Genomic DNA, 15,040 nt, shown 5'->3' on the forward strand with positions numbered 1-15,040 from the left:
ATGCGTAGAATAACTTACTCTGCATAGAAAATGAAATGCTGTGGGCATATGTCCGAAATTTAATAAAATCCTTATATTATTTAAACATGTACATAAAATCCTTTAAAAAATTACTCAAAATTGGTACTCAATTAACCGGGAAAATTGATTATCCAGAATGCTTCCGGTCCCGACCAATACGGATAATCGAGGTCCCACTGTATATATTTGTTCCAATACAAAATTAAAAGTTTTTTTCTAGTGGTTCCATTAAGTTCTTTCAGAACTAGTTTGTGTTCTATATAACTAGTCTAGAACTAATGTTTTACTAGTTGTAAATAACTAGTTCTTATAAATCATTAAAATTTCTTATCGTTCCTCAGAACGGGTTCTGGAAGTAGTTACGATATCACTAGTTCTATGGATGTTATCAAGAAGTCTGAAGTGGTTCTGGTTATATATTATCCAAGTCGTTCTAGAACTACAGATTTTGAATATTTAGGTAACAGTATTTTAGGGGTATTGGTAGCCAAACTTGCTTTAAATTCCAACTAATAATTTAAACAATTTTCTTTATATTTTCGGTATTTTTCATTTCTTTATTAATTTATAATTTCGTTATGTTATTTTATATTTTATGTATCACTATGTTTAAATAATTTAAAAACCAAGGAGAAAAAAGCAAAAATTTAAAAGACTACAGACAAATTTAATTTAGCTTAATTTATTCGATATTTACATCATTTATAATACTGCAGCCTAGAAAAGGAGACAGAATTTAGTACATATGTATGGATCTAATAACTTTATTTAGATTAAAAATAAAAATTCAAATTCCAAATTAGGTTGCATATTGAGTTGTCGTCTTGTCACTAAATTATAGTTTTTTGAATTACATTTAATTTAAAACTAATGTTTTTTTTTTGTGTTTGAAATAAATTAAGAGACTTAAATTTAATAGATTAAGCACTGGCTGCAGCCACTGCGGGGGCGCTTGAAACTGCACTGTTGGACTCAGAATCAGTTTTGGCAGGAGCTTCGTAAACTGCTGTGGCTTCTATAATAATGGTGGGTACATCGTTGTTGTTATTAATGTTATTGTTGCTGTTGTTATTGTTATTGACATCTGTTTTGATTTCTGAGGCTGCAGTTGGAGTGGCTGTTACCTCCACTGGTGTGGGCTGTTGTTCCTGGGGAACTACTTCTATTGGCTGTGGTGGTGCTTGTTGTGCCGTTGTTTCAGTTGGAGCTTTTACTTCCTCTGCTGGTTTGTTAGGGGTCTCTTGCGGTTTATTTTCCACAACTTCAGGTTTAGTAGCTTCACCTGTGCCTTGGCTTATTTGAATTTTGGGAGTTTCCGAGGCTGCTGGAGCTTCAGCAGTCTTAGCTTTAGTTTCACGTACTGGTGTTGGGGCCTTAGACGTTTGTGGTGAAGGTGTCCGCGACACAGAACTTCTGGGTGAGGCACCCTTGGGCACATCTAAACCATGAGCTTTCTTATCCAATAGAACCGAGGTTGCCTGTGGTGCTGGACTGCCACATCGTTTAATGCTCTCTATTTTAGACTCCATATCGCGACGTATTTCATGTATGGGCTTGAGTAAGAAAATGGGCACATCGTCGTCACGTCTTTGGAATAACATTTCACCCTCGAATTCGACCAATTTGTGTTTGCGAGCTCTCAAGAGAATGCCCACCACTTTGTCGGAAATGTAGTTGTAAATCTGTAAAGAATAGGAAAAAAATGGTGAATTGTTAAATTGAATTTAAGATAAAAATCTTTTTTTCAAGAGAAACACTTTTCCTCTAGATAAAGTCTTATCAAAAGAGACTCATTTTCTCTACGAAATGTCTCTTCAAAGGAAACTTGTTTTCTCTAGTAACAGTCTCATCAAAGCAGACTCTTTTTCTAGAGAAAGTCGAATCAAAGGATATTTTTCTCTAGGAAATGTCACCAAAGATACACTTTTTCTCTAGAAAAGGTCAAAGAAACAGGTCAAGAAGACTATTTTTCTGTACAAAAAGTTTCATCAAAATGAGACGATTTTTGGGTGGGAACAGTTTAAGCATAGGGAACTATTTTTCTGTAGAAAAAGTCTCATAAAGGAGACAATACATCTCTAGAAAAGGTCTCAACAACGGAGACACTTTCTCTAGAAATAGACTCAACAGAGAAGATACTTCTTCTCTAGAAAAAGTCTCATTAATAGATACTTTTCCTCTAGAAAAAGTTTTGTCAAGGGAGACTATTTTTCTCTAGAGAAAATTTCACCAAAGAAAACAATTTTTCCGTAGAAAAAGTCTCAGCAATAGAGACTCTTCTTCTGAAGAAACAACTCACTATAGAAAACATAAGAAAAGTCTTATCAAAGGCGACTCCTTTTTTGTACAAAAAGTCTCATCAAAAAGACTCTTTTTCTATAAAAAATTTCATAAAATTAGATGCTTTCTCTAATCTCAAAGAAGATACAAGTTTTACTTGCTTCTCTAGAAAAAGTCTCACGTACTTTTCAAAAATTGTCTTTAGAAAAAGTGTCTCACAAGGAAGGAGGCACAATTTTTCTATAGAAAAAGTCTCACCCAAAGAAAGGTCCACAGTTTCTCTATAAAAAAAAGTCTCACCAAATGAAAATACACAGTTTTTCTATAGAAAAGGTTTAATCCAGGGCACACTTAAAAAGGTGACTGCATCACTACAACAAATACAACAATACAAAAACAACAGGAACTTTGTTTTTGTTAAAAGGTAGGTGAACTGTCAAAGTTGCCTGTTGTTGTTTTTGCTTTTGGGTTTGTTGTATTTTTCGCCATAACAACCACAAGTGAATTGACAATTCAAACTGAATAAAAAAAATAATCAGCTGTTTCATCGCAGTCACCTTTCTCAGTGTGCCCTGGTCTAATCCAAATAAAGAGACACAGTTTTTATGTAGAATAAGTCCCACCTTTGGAAAAAGACACTGTTTTTCTATAGAAAAAGTGTCACCTAAGGAAGGAGGCATTTTTCTTTAGAAAAAGCCTCACCCAAAGAATGAAACACAGTTTTTCCATAAAAAAGTTTCACACAATTAAAGAGCCTCCGTTTTTCTATACAGAAAATAACACCCAAAGAAACAGGACACAGTTTTTCATTACAAAAAACCCTCAACTAAATAGAAATCCACTAATAGAAAACTTACATTAAATAACTCTCCAAATGGTATAACACGCATAGTAGGTTCATCTTTCACATCATAGCCCTCTGAATCAATAATCTGGCACAATTCCAACATTTCCTTCAACACATGCATATTGGCTTTCTGGCCTCTCATTTCTGTCAAACTGCCAGCCAAAGGTCTGCAAAAAAAAAATAGAGTTTTATAAAAATGTCTCCGATTTATTTAAATGGTTTTCTTTTATTACTACTTACTTGCCGTATTCATCTTTGGAAAATGATGGCTTGGGCGATGATCTGCCATCTGGATTGGAAAATGGATTCAAAAGTTGTGCCTGTTTGTGTTGATTAACATGTTGATTAAACATGGCGACTTTGGAGGACAGTGGAGAGTCCTGTAATGATAAAATAATTTAAAAGGTTTGCATTAATTTAAAATTGTTTAAAAGAGATTTACAGAATTCATATTTATTTAAACAAAGAATTTTGAGAAAGAATTAAATGAAATAAAGAACTATAAAATAATAAATTGTTTTGTTTTCATTCCAATTTAAAGTTTTTTTTTATGCCCAAAAACACACTGAGCCAATTTTCATCACATATGTACCTGAATATCTCAATGTGTATTTATTAAGTTTTCAAAATTCAACAGATTTGACTGAATTAAGAAAATAAACAGCAGCCGTAAATGAAATAAACTTTATGCGAATTGCATGAAAATGTTCGAAAATAATTGAAATTAAGAGAATAAATACAACTGCACTGCTACGGCTTTCTATATGAAATGATTTGTGGAAATATGCGACCAGTACAATGTCGTTAAATACATTTTATTTTCTTTTCTTAATCTTTCTTTTTTAGGCCTTCAGACAGCATTACTGTGTGCATTCATTGCGAAAAAATATACGTATTTAATAAATTTTGTTTAAAAAGTGAATAAAAACGGGTATATTGATTTTCTCATTCCGTTTGTAATTTATTGTTACGAAGTTGTATTAACGATTTGAATTTAACGTTCTGTAACGACTTCTTGCAACTTTCTTGAAACTTCTACTTATCAACAATGTAGATAATGCGCTGTTATTAACATGATTTGTAAGTATAACATCATTAATTGTTAAAGCTGCTAAAAACTCTAGAAATAGAAGATTCTAGTTTTGTCCGTTAGATATACAATTCATGAAACTACTAGAAGATGGCACTGTGTATATAGTAAGTAACCGATAATTACAGTCAGTCAGTTTATTGTAGGAGCTGTTAGAATTAACATCAACTGCATTCTTGTACAATATAAAGTGTGTAATTTAAGTGTGTAATTAATTGTAATTAAAAGAATAAGGTTTATTTAAATAAACAACTGTTTTTAAAAAGTAAAAACGTAACAATATCGATATATTGGCCGTAGAACCTAAAGTTATATATATCCTGGGTTCTCATACGATTCTAAGACGATCTAGCTATGTCCGTAGGTCCGTCTGTCTGATGAAAACACGATAGAGCCCAAACGAAAGCAGCTAGCTGGCTGAAATTGTCCACAAATACTCTCTATTGATTGATTGATGATTTCACCTAGCCCACATGCAGACGATCCCCCGGGAATACTGTTCGAGCAGTCATAAATTTGTTGATTATGCGGCAATCCTGATAAAATGTTGCACAAATTAGTTGTGCAACAGTAGTTCAAAGTATTTCGAAAATCGGGCATAGAAAATGACTTGAACATACATAATTGTCCTATAAAAATTAATATCCTGATGAATTTTAACATAAACAAGTTTTATATGAATCTTTCTACTAACTTTTGTGAGGATCGGTCCATAATTGAATTAAAAATGCAGGATTTTTTCAAATTGTTAGCTTTTATTTTGAAACATTTGAGGAGCCGCAGAACAAAAGGAACTTTTTCGAATTTTTTTACAAATTGATTTTTCGATATTTTTATAATATTTGGGTTGAAATCTTCTAGAACAAATCGGCGGCTTCTTATTTGTACAATATAAATTCATTCAAAGTATTAGCCATTGTTAGCTATGACCTTTTCCCATCTATCTAGCAACATATGGATTCCAAATCCTAAAGAACTGCTCATCTGAACTGTCAAGAACCAATCAAGCCAATATCGGCAAAACTTCCCAGTCACTTCATTTTAAATACTTTCTAACAGGGATTGCAACATTTGGCCGAGCGTTGTCATGATGGAATATTACGGTTTCATGCCTGGCCGCATATTCTGGGCGTTTTTCGCTCAATGCTCACTTCAAATGAATCAACTGCTTACCGTACAGGTTCCCTGTGATGGTCTGGCCAAATTTCTGCAGCTCATAAAAGATAGGACCCTTTTGCTCCCCTCAAATTCAGAGCATTAACTTAGAGCCATAGATATTTGGTTTTGATGTCGATTCGGGCTTCATATCCCGATTCGCGATAATCACCCTTATCGCGAATCAATAATTCACATGAAATATGTTCCCTTTTCCCATTATTCGTTCATCAACTTTGTTCGCGTGAAAAAATTCCCCATGTTGTGAAATTTTTAGATGGAATTTTGTAAACAATAAACAGCTGTTACGAACAAAATCTACTATTGTGAATGAAAAGTTTAGGGGAATATCACGATAGCAATTTTCCCTTCGAGGGAAATGGATATTTCATGGGAACTTATCCATTTTTCATCCCAAGCAATGATTCGGTACAAAAATTATTTTCTTTTATAGCATTCAAGCATTATTTCAGACATGCAAAATCAAGGTCTCTCGGCTTTAATTCGTATGGTATCCAATTTCTTTGCTTTTGGATGAATCCTTCTCCTCGCAAACGTTTTGAAATTGCTGCTCGAGTAGCTCCCAATATTTTTGCAATATCTTGAGTTGAGTTTGACAACAATCTTCATGGAGTATTGCCTCTAATTGGTCTTCAATCTTTTTTGGATGGCCTGGGCAATCTTTGTTTTCCATGTCAAAATCACCACTTCTAAATCGAACATACCATCTCTCGCACGTTTAAACCGATGGAACACATTCAAGGTCTCTCAGCTTCAATTTGTATGGTACCCCAATTCCCTGCTTTTGGATGAATAATTCTGCTCGCAAACGTTTTGAAATTGCTGCTTAAGTATCTCCCAATGATTTTCAATCTTCTGTTGAGTTTGACAACAATCTTCATGGAGTAATCTTTCTTTTCCATGTCAAAATCACCACTTCTGAATAGATCAAGCCTTCTCTCGCACGTTGAAACCGATGGAACACATTCAAGGTCTCTCGGTTTCAATTCGTATGGTACCCAATTTTCCAGCTTTTGGATGAATACTGCTACTCGCAAACGTTTTGAAATTGCTGCTTAAGTATCTCCCAATGATTTTACAATCTCCTGTTGGGTTTTACAACAATCTTGTCAAAATCACCACTTCTGAATCGAACAAACCATCTCTCGCACGTTGAAACTGATGGAACACATTCATCATAAGCAAAAAATCTTTGTTGTTTACACCATAATATTCAATAACTAAGTGAGAATAAATGACAGATGCAGCCTATAAAATTCTGTATAGATCGGACCATAAATACATATTGATGGTGGGTATACAAGATTCGGCACACTCCTACTTGTTTTTATTTAAGAAATTTTTTCAAAAATAAAAAAAATTCTTTATTATAACATCAATTTGATAATAAAGAAATTGAAATGAAACATTTCTCAAAAGTCCAATTTCCTTGGACTGTGTACTGTATGGAATCACCCACATGTTGGTTAAAATTTTTGTAAATAAATTTGTCAACAAACATTTAAACATTTAGATTAGATTTGCAACAGATGAGTCATTTCAATTTTCTGCATAATCACCGACAAAATCATTGAATTTTAAATAAAAAGGCATAAATCCTTAGTTTTTTTTTGTTTCAAAATCAACCAAAACAAAAGGCAGTATTATGATTTAAAGGCCAAAAAAAAAAAAAAAATAGTAGAAGCTTAACACCCACAAGTATTTGAAATTTTGTATATTGAAATCATAAATATTGTCGCTGTCTTGTATTTTGGCCGCATCATGTAAGAAATATTTTAATTAAAACAAAAATTTATGCAAGTTTATAACCAAATAAAAAAAAAAGATGCAAGGGAAGTTAAGCCATTTAACAAATATCAAAAGAGAAAGATGAATTTAAAAAAAAGATTTGGAAAACTAAATGTTTTCAAAAATTTCTAATTATTTGGCTCTATAAGTCAAATTCCAGTACAGATCGCCCAAAATTAGATCGTGGTTGTTTAATTTTTACAATATTATGATCTCAAATAGTTTTTTATATCTTTTGATCCATCTTACTTGGCTCTACTTCCCTTTAACACATCTGTCTATTCATCTACTTGTACGAGTGCAAATTTTTTTAAATTTCTTTTTTACAACATTGCATATAAAAACATATTAAATATGCTAAGCATGAGGCATTATCTGAAGGTCATATTTAGCCAAGATCATTAGCAAAAAAAAACTGAAAAAACCAGGAAGACTGCATTTACAAACGACTACATATAAGTAGTTTATAATAGATGCTCTTTTTCTATTTCTATTTCTTTTTCATTTATCATATTTTTGTTGTTTTTATTTCAAAAAATTTATGATAAAACATCTGCTGTGCCTGCGTCTCAGAGAAATATATTTTGAAAAGAAATGTGTTTCGTAGCAGAAAAAAGATGTATTAGTTTTTAAATACACAGTTTTTGAAGAACAAAAAAAAAAAAAAAAAGATAGATCAGACATTGTTTCATACTTGGTAATAAATTACAAATTTAGATAAATTGAAGAAATACACTCGTATTTAATGGGTTTTTAATTAAAAGTTGTTTGATAAACAATTTTTTTTTTTTGGGTTTATGTGTTTTTCCAAAGGGGGAATATGAGATAAAAACAAATTAGTACTTAAGATTTTTATTAGAAATTCTTTGAAACATTGAAAATTGGGAAAGATTTGTTTATAATAAAATAGCATTTAGTAAATATTTACTAAATATATTGTAGTTTTTACCTAATAAGAAATTATGTGCAACAATCACCCTAACTTTTGAATACAAATCGTTTTGAAATTGTACTATTATGCAGATGGAGTTCGTTTCGAAATCGTACTATTATTTAGAGGGAGTTCTTAATTACTCGCTATATTTTCAATATTGTTTAGGCAACTAGAATGTAATTTTTCAATTAAAATGTTGGGACACAAAAACATCTCTTCAGTTTGTCAAAGTACCAGAAAACTAAACGAAAACTTAAAAATACCAATTTGTGAAAACCTATTAAAAAATGGTTACATTTTTGAGACTTCATTTTGGTTGTCGAGTAGTTGTATTTGATATTTAGGGAATTAATAAGGGTTATCATATAATCCAATCATTGTCGAAATCGGGTTTGAAAACGACAGAAAAGGTATATTTGACTTATGAAATCCAAAATAATTGTTTGTTTAATCGTTAAAGAATTTAATTCTAGATCGAATATAACTTTCGATTTCACGAGACCAATAATGTACTATTTCTTTCGTTTTCAAATTCGATTCCGACAACGATTGGATTCTATGACAACCCCAAATGTATGAGTATCATTCGGAGTATCACAGAACCTCTAATTTGTACAGCCATCGAGGCAATGTGTAAAGTTCCTACTATGCACGATTGGGCCAACGACCAGTTTTTGAGGCAATAAATCACAGGAAACAGCTACCCCTTTCAAATTTCGTACAGATGATAATAAGTTTTTAAATCTTCAGTAAAAAATTAAAAATTTAATTTAAGTATCAAATATTTAGTTGAATTTTATTTATTATATTTCCTTTAGCTTTAGTATGATTTATATTTTCTTTAGCTGAAACATTTCGTACTCCATTTGATTTTTCTCAATTAGAATCTGAATTAGTATCAAGCTTATATTCGTCTAAAATTAAGTGGAACTCAAATGTAGACAATTGGCAACAATATGCATTAAAGGGTTAAGTAAATCGGACAGTGCCACGCCCATTTCCAGTAGTTGGAGTAAAGTGCAACTGCGAATGAAGATCACTGGAAAATAATAAGTTGCTGACTTTCAATTAGGTCACATAAATGTTCATCATAGACTTTAGTAATCATTTCAAGTCAATCCGCCTACTGCCACACCCACCTCTAGTGACAGGAAATATATGCATGGCGATAGGCGGATCATGAAATTAAGCGAGGTGCTATCACTAGTTATGGACAAATCGCCCTAAAATTAGGTGGCATGTTTTCTGTGTACATGAAACTTATGTATTTACGTTGAATTTTATTTTAATACGAACATCTGTAAGAAATCTATGCTCGTTAAAATGATTTTTGGAAGTGGGCCTTATATGGGAGCTATGACTAATTGTGGAACGATCGTTATAAAATTTGGTGACATGAATTTTGTATCTATATAACTTATTTGTATTGAATTTTAATGGAATACCCACATTTTTAAGAGATATATTTTTTTTTTTTTTTTTAATAACGCCAAACGAGGGCTCAATATTTTATTTCATTTAAAAAAATTTGTTTACATATTTAACTTAGTTCTAATCCCGCGAAGCCATTCGGCTTTTCTGCAGGATACAAAAATAAAAATATGGACTCAAATAATTTTATTAAAAAATATACATACATATTATGTTTAGATATTAAAATGTTTAAATTCATTGCGAGGATATAAAATGTAATTTTAATAATGATTTTCTTTTATAAATATTAGTTATATTAAGTAGATATAACGGTAACTTGTTGAAAATTGTAGGTAATATAACGGCTAAGGTGTTTTTGCCATAGTTGTTTCTGTAGCGCTCAACTTTGTATCTTCCTTCAGTACGAAGTCGTGTGCTGTATGTATGGTCTAGTGGTTTTAGGAATCTGTCGTCTTTATAAAATTCATTAAAAAGTGTGGTGTAATATATACTTTTGACGTTGAGTATTCCTAGCTGGGTACCGATGTTATTATTTGGGCTGATGTTGTTGCTCCTATTAATGCTATTACTTTCTATATTGTTTGCGTTCAGGTTTCTGCGATTCTGGATATTGGTGTTTGAGGTGTTGTTGTTTGGATAGTTGTTATTCGTAGAGTTGTTTGTGTTTATATTATTGGCTGTGTTACCGTAAACCAGGTCGTAGTTAATAAATCGTTTGTTGTACTGGAGATTTTTAAATAGTATCTTCAAAATTTGGTTTTGTGTTTGTTGCAGCGATTTGCAGTATGTAGAACTGCCCCATGAAGTAATACCATGTCTCAAGTATGATTCAGCTAGTGCAAAATACGCCAGCTTAAGGACATTAAATGTGGTACAGTTGCTGAGATGATATAGGCTGTATGCTGTTTTCCGTAATTTTTTGCGAAGGTATTGGATGTGAGTTAACCATTTAAAATTTTCATCGACATAAACACCGAGATATTTATATGATTTTACCACTTCTATCATTGTTGTACATTTATCAGTTGAATTGGTTTTGTTGACTGTATCATGTAGACATTGGGTATCGTGAAATTTTATGTTTATGTTAGTGTGGGTGATGTGAGGTGGTTTAATGTGCATTAGTTTAGATTTTGATGAGTTTATTACGATCCCGTTGTCATGACACCATTTATTTATATTATCTAATTGGTTTTGCATCACATTAATTGCAGTATCAACATTTTTGTGAGATACTATTATTGCTGTATCGTCTGCGTATGCGAGTGTCGTGCAGTTTTTTAGCATGTTGATCATTTCATTTGCATATATGAGGTAGAGAATAGGACCTAGTTTTGACCCCTGTGGTACACCGTTGTTCGAAGTGGTTTGGCTGCTCGTTGTGTTTAGGATTTTGACACGATATGTTCTAAATGCAAGGTAGTTTTTGAACCAATTCAAAGCGTTGCCTCTAACGCCATTTCTTTCCAAGATATCAATCAGATTTTCATGTGATAAGGTGTCAAAAGCTTTGCTAAAATCGATGAAAAGAACTAGGCAGTGGTTATTTTCGCTCAAACTTCTATTTATAAAATTAGAGAAATTTCCGAGGAGTTTGTTGATGTTTTTCCCTTTTTGAAAACCAAATTGGTTAGGGTTTATAATTTTATATTTCCTCAGAAAACTAGAAAGTTGCTTCACTATTATTTCCTCTAAGACCTTTTCGATAACCGGGAGAATTGATATAGGTCTATAGTTGTTATAATCGTTTTTAATGCCGTTTTTGTAAATTGGACGGATTATAGATGTTTTTAGTAGGTCTGGTATTGTCGCGCTGTAGATACAAGTATTAATAAATGATGTTACTAATGTGGTTATAATATTAGCATTGTGTTTTAAATCTTTTGGCCTGATCCCATCTGCTCCTGCGCCTTTATTGATATTTAGACTTCTTAAAATATGCTGGTTAAAGTGATTTTCGGAAGTGGGCCTTATATGGGAGCTATGACTAATTAAGGACCGATCGTCACAAAATTTGGTGGTGCAATTTCGGCTTATCTAAAACTTATTTGTGCTGAATTTGGTTTGGATATCTATATAACTAAGATTTTTATGAGAGCTTAACTATTTTCAGATAGGGCAATCGTATGGGGGCTAGGAGAAATAATGGACCGATTCTAATCAAATTCAATAACCAAATTTTGTCGAATTATCTTTAAAATTGCAACCTGTAGTTTGATTACAAGGTTTACATTGACAGAAGTACAGATGGACGGACGAACATCGCTTAATCGACCCAGAAAGTGATCCTGAGCAGATTGGTATACCATAAGGGACAATATTTTTGCACGTTGCCATTGTTTAATTTTTCTAATATTTGAGTGTTTTAAAGTGTTAAATATAAAATTCTGTTATTCACCCCTACCGGCAAAACATGTGAAATTTATGTTCCCATAAAATATCCATTTCCCTCGAAGTAAAAATTGCTATCGTGAAATTCCCCTGAACTTTGCATTCACAATAGTTGATTTTGTTCGTAACAGCTGTTTATTGTTTACAAAATTCCATCTAAAAATTTCCCATGTTGGAGAATTTTTTCACGTGAAAAAAGTTGATGAACGCAAAATGGGAAAAGGGAACATATTTCATGTGAAATATTGATTCGCGATAGGGGTGAGTATTTTTTTAAATGGTTGACTTGAAAAAAGGCCTTTTTGCCTCAAAACCTGTCATTGGCCCCATCGTGCTATGATTGAAACAGAATGATTGACTCAACATTGATACGCAAATTTCATTAGGATCAGGAGATTACCACAATCATTACACTGAAAGATAACTGGAAGTGCTTACTCACATTGAGAGATAACTGGAAGTATTGAAGTGTTTACCAAAGGTTTAATAAATAAATGATATTGACACGAGAAACTGAGAATATTACAAAGTTCTTTAAACTGAAGTAAAATAAATAAAGGTTGTTGGCCTGACTAATGCGCCATCGCACCACAGTAAAAAAGATTTTCTCCTCCTTTCACCACCTTTCCTTTTACAATCTATCCCCTTTATAATTGTCTGAGTGTAACTTATCTTTTTTTTTTAAAAAAACTGAACATTTTGCGACATGAAATATTTAAGGTATCCGAACTAACTGCTGTTACAAATGAGGACGAAATATCCAACGATATAACTATTGACTTAAATGACTTATAAATGCGGAATTTATAATAGATGGCGTATCTTTTGAACGCGGATTTGGTTTTTAATAACTTATATGTCATTTTGAAGGGTACAATATCTGTCATTTATTCCCACTTAGTTATTGAACATTACCCCCTGTCTATACTTGACAAATATTTATCATAACAATTAATGACGTTTGTTGTCAATACAAAGTTGTCTGAGCAAAAGCACTAACAATTTTGTCATAACGAAGCAATAATACTAATAAATTTGTATCCTGACAACCATTTTGACGTTTATCATGATAAAAATTTATCAGGTATAGACAGGGGGTTATAGTGTAAACAACAAAGTTTTTTTTGCTGCAAAAATGTCGAATTTTGTTCCAACAAAGCGTCATAAGTGGGAATTTTGGCTTTACTTGTTTACTTTAAAAAAAGTGCCGCTGAGGCACAACGATTGCTCTCCAAAAGCTTATGGTGAATGTGTTCTATCGATTTCAAGGTGCGACAGATGGTTTGTGTGGTTCAGAAGTGGTAATTTCGACACGGAAAACAAAGATCGCTTAGGCCCGCCAAAAAAAGTTTGAAGACCAAGAATTGGAGGCATTACTCCATGAAGATTGTTGTTTAACTAACCAAGAGCTTGCAAAATCATTGGGATCTACTCCAGCAGCAATTTAAAAATGTTTGCGAGTAGCAGGATTCATTCAAAAACTAAGAAATTGGGTATCATACAAATATAAAAGAAAATCATTTTTCCACCCAATCATTACTAGCGATTAAAAGTGGATCTATTACGATAACCCGAATCCTAAGAGATCGTACGTGGAGCCCAGCCAAGCAGCTGAATCGACACCAAAGCCAAATATCCATGGCGCTAAGTTAATGCTCTGTATTTGGTTAGAGCAAAAGGGTCCTATCTATTATGAGCTGCTGAAATTTGGCCAGACCATCACAAGGGAACCTATACCATATGCAGCTGATTCGTTTGAAGCGAGCATTGGGCAAAAACGCCCAGAATATGCGGCCAGATATGAAACATTAATATCATGATGGCCACATTATTCGTTTTCGAAAATCGTTAATTTATGTATTCACTCGATTTACAGAACAGAGACCAATGATATGCAGGCACTTGGTAATAGGAATATTCTTTTAAAATCGAAAATGTTACTCGGATTCGGTTTACAGAACAGGGGGATTAGATCGATTAAAATCAGTCAGGTCGCAATAATATTGAAGAAAGTGATATTCCGGATGTTGTGACGAATCGGATGTAGGAACATATACATCATCCCTGGTTTTGTGTACAAGACGATAAATGATAAACTGAAAGTCGCTGCAGATATGAACGATAAATTGAGAATTTTTTTAAGTAGACTTCTTAGATATTTTGAAATGAAGATTCGAGAAGTAGAAGAATAATCAAGTATTCAGGTACTCCAAAATAAAATTTTCTACTGAAATTTGAGTATTAAATATGATAATTGATATTATAGTTCAACTAATAATGCAAATTGTATATTCAGTTTCCAAATTATCAGATTCAATACCTTAATTTAGAAATTTTTTTAATTGTCTGATTAATTACGGATCGGCCGTTTATTATGTTATAGTGAAAAACGATCAAGTATCCATCGCATGGGAAAGGTCTCTCATTATGCGAGATATATCCAAAAATGGTTCCACAAATCCAGGTACTCATATTTTTTGATTATATCTTAGCGATTAATAGACCGATTTTGTTGATTCTCTATTTCGAATATGGAAGGAAAGATCTTTGAAATAACTCACTATCTGAGATATGTCCAAAAATAGTTTAAAAAATTTAAGAAGTCAGGTTTTTTTTATCATATCTCAGCTATTTAGGGACCGATTTTGTTCACATATTGATTTGGATCTATCAGATATCATTTTTAAAAGTTATCAAATCTTTTTCTATGTTTATTTATTATCATTAACTTACGCACTTATTTTATTTGTATTATTTCGTAATTAATTTCTTATTTGTACTTATTTGCTGACTTCTCTCCAACTTCTAAGAATCTATTAAAAATTGTCTAACCTCCTTCACTTCCGATTTCACTTTAAATACTAAATTCGCAAAATAGACTAGTTGTTTGGTTCATTTCACGGTTTTGTTTGAATTTGAAATTGTTATTTTTTTAGTAAACAATATTTATTTTATTTTTTATTAAACAAATAAACAATAAACAATTTTAATTTCAGACAATATGTAAACAAAATTCGAACATCCTATTAATTATTTATAGATGCAATTTAATTGATACGAAATTGTTTTGTAATTGATT

At 32.2% G+C, this 15,040-nt stretch overlaps 1 protein-coding gene across 4 annotated transcripts in view; it reads right to left on the minus strand.

Moving 5' to 3' along the window:
* Positions 1-546: 546 nt before the first annotated feature.
* The window catches only part of LOC135957022 (putative uncharacterized protein DDB_G0290521), a 160,808-nt gene continuing 146,314 nt past the window's right edge, over positions 547-15,040 (minus strand). Inside the window, exons 1-4 of one of the 4 annotated variants that reach the window (XM_065507676.1) lie at positions 14,695-14,843; positions 3,389-3,528; positions 3,159-3,315; positions 547-1,703 (exon numbers count right to left, since the gene is read on the minus strand). In XM_065507676.1, coding sequence (XP_065363748.1) covers positions 942-1,703; positions 3,159-3,315; positions 3,389-3,501 — 1,032 coding nt within the window. In that variant the 5' untranslated portion in view covers positions 3,502-3,528; positions 14,695-14,843 and the 3' untranslated portion in view covers positions 547-941. Of the gene's footprint in view, positions 1,704-3,158; positions 3,316-3,388; positions 3,529-3,590; positions 3,615-14,694; positions 14,844-15,040 lie in introns of those variants that run through there. The other 3 variants (XM_065507677.1, XM_065507675.1, XM_065507674.1) reach the window with 3 other exon arrangements.

The sequence above is a fragment of the Calliphora vicina genome, chromosome 4 (genome assembly GCF_958450345.1).
Source record: "Calliphora vicina chromosome 4, idCalVici1.1, whole genome shotgun sequence".
Classification (NCBI taxonomy): domain Eukaryota; kingdom Metazoa; phylum Arthropoda; class Insecta; order Diptera; family Calliphoridae; genus Calliphora; species Calliphora vicina.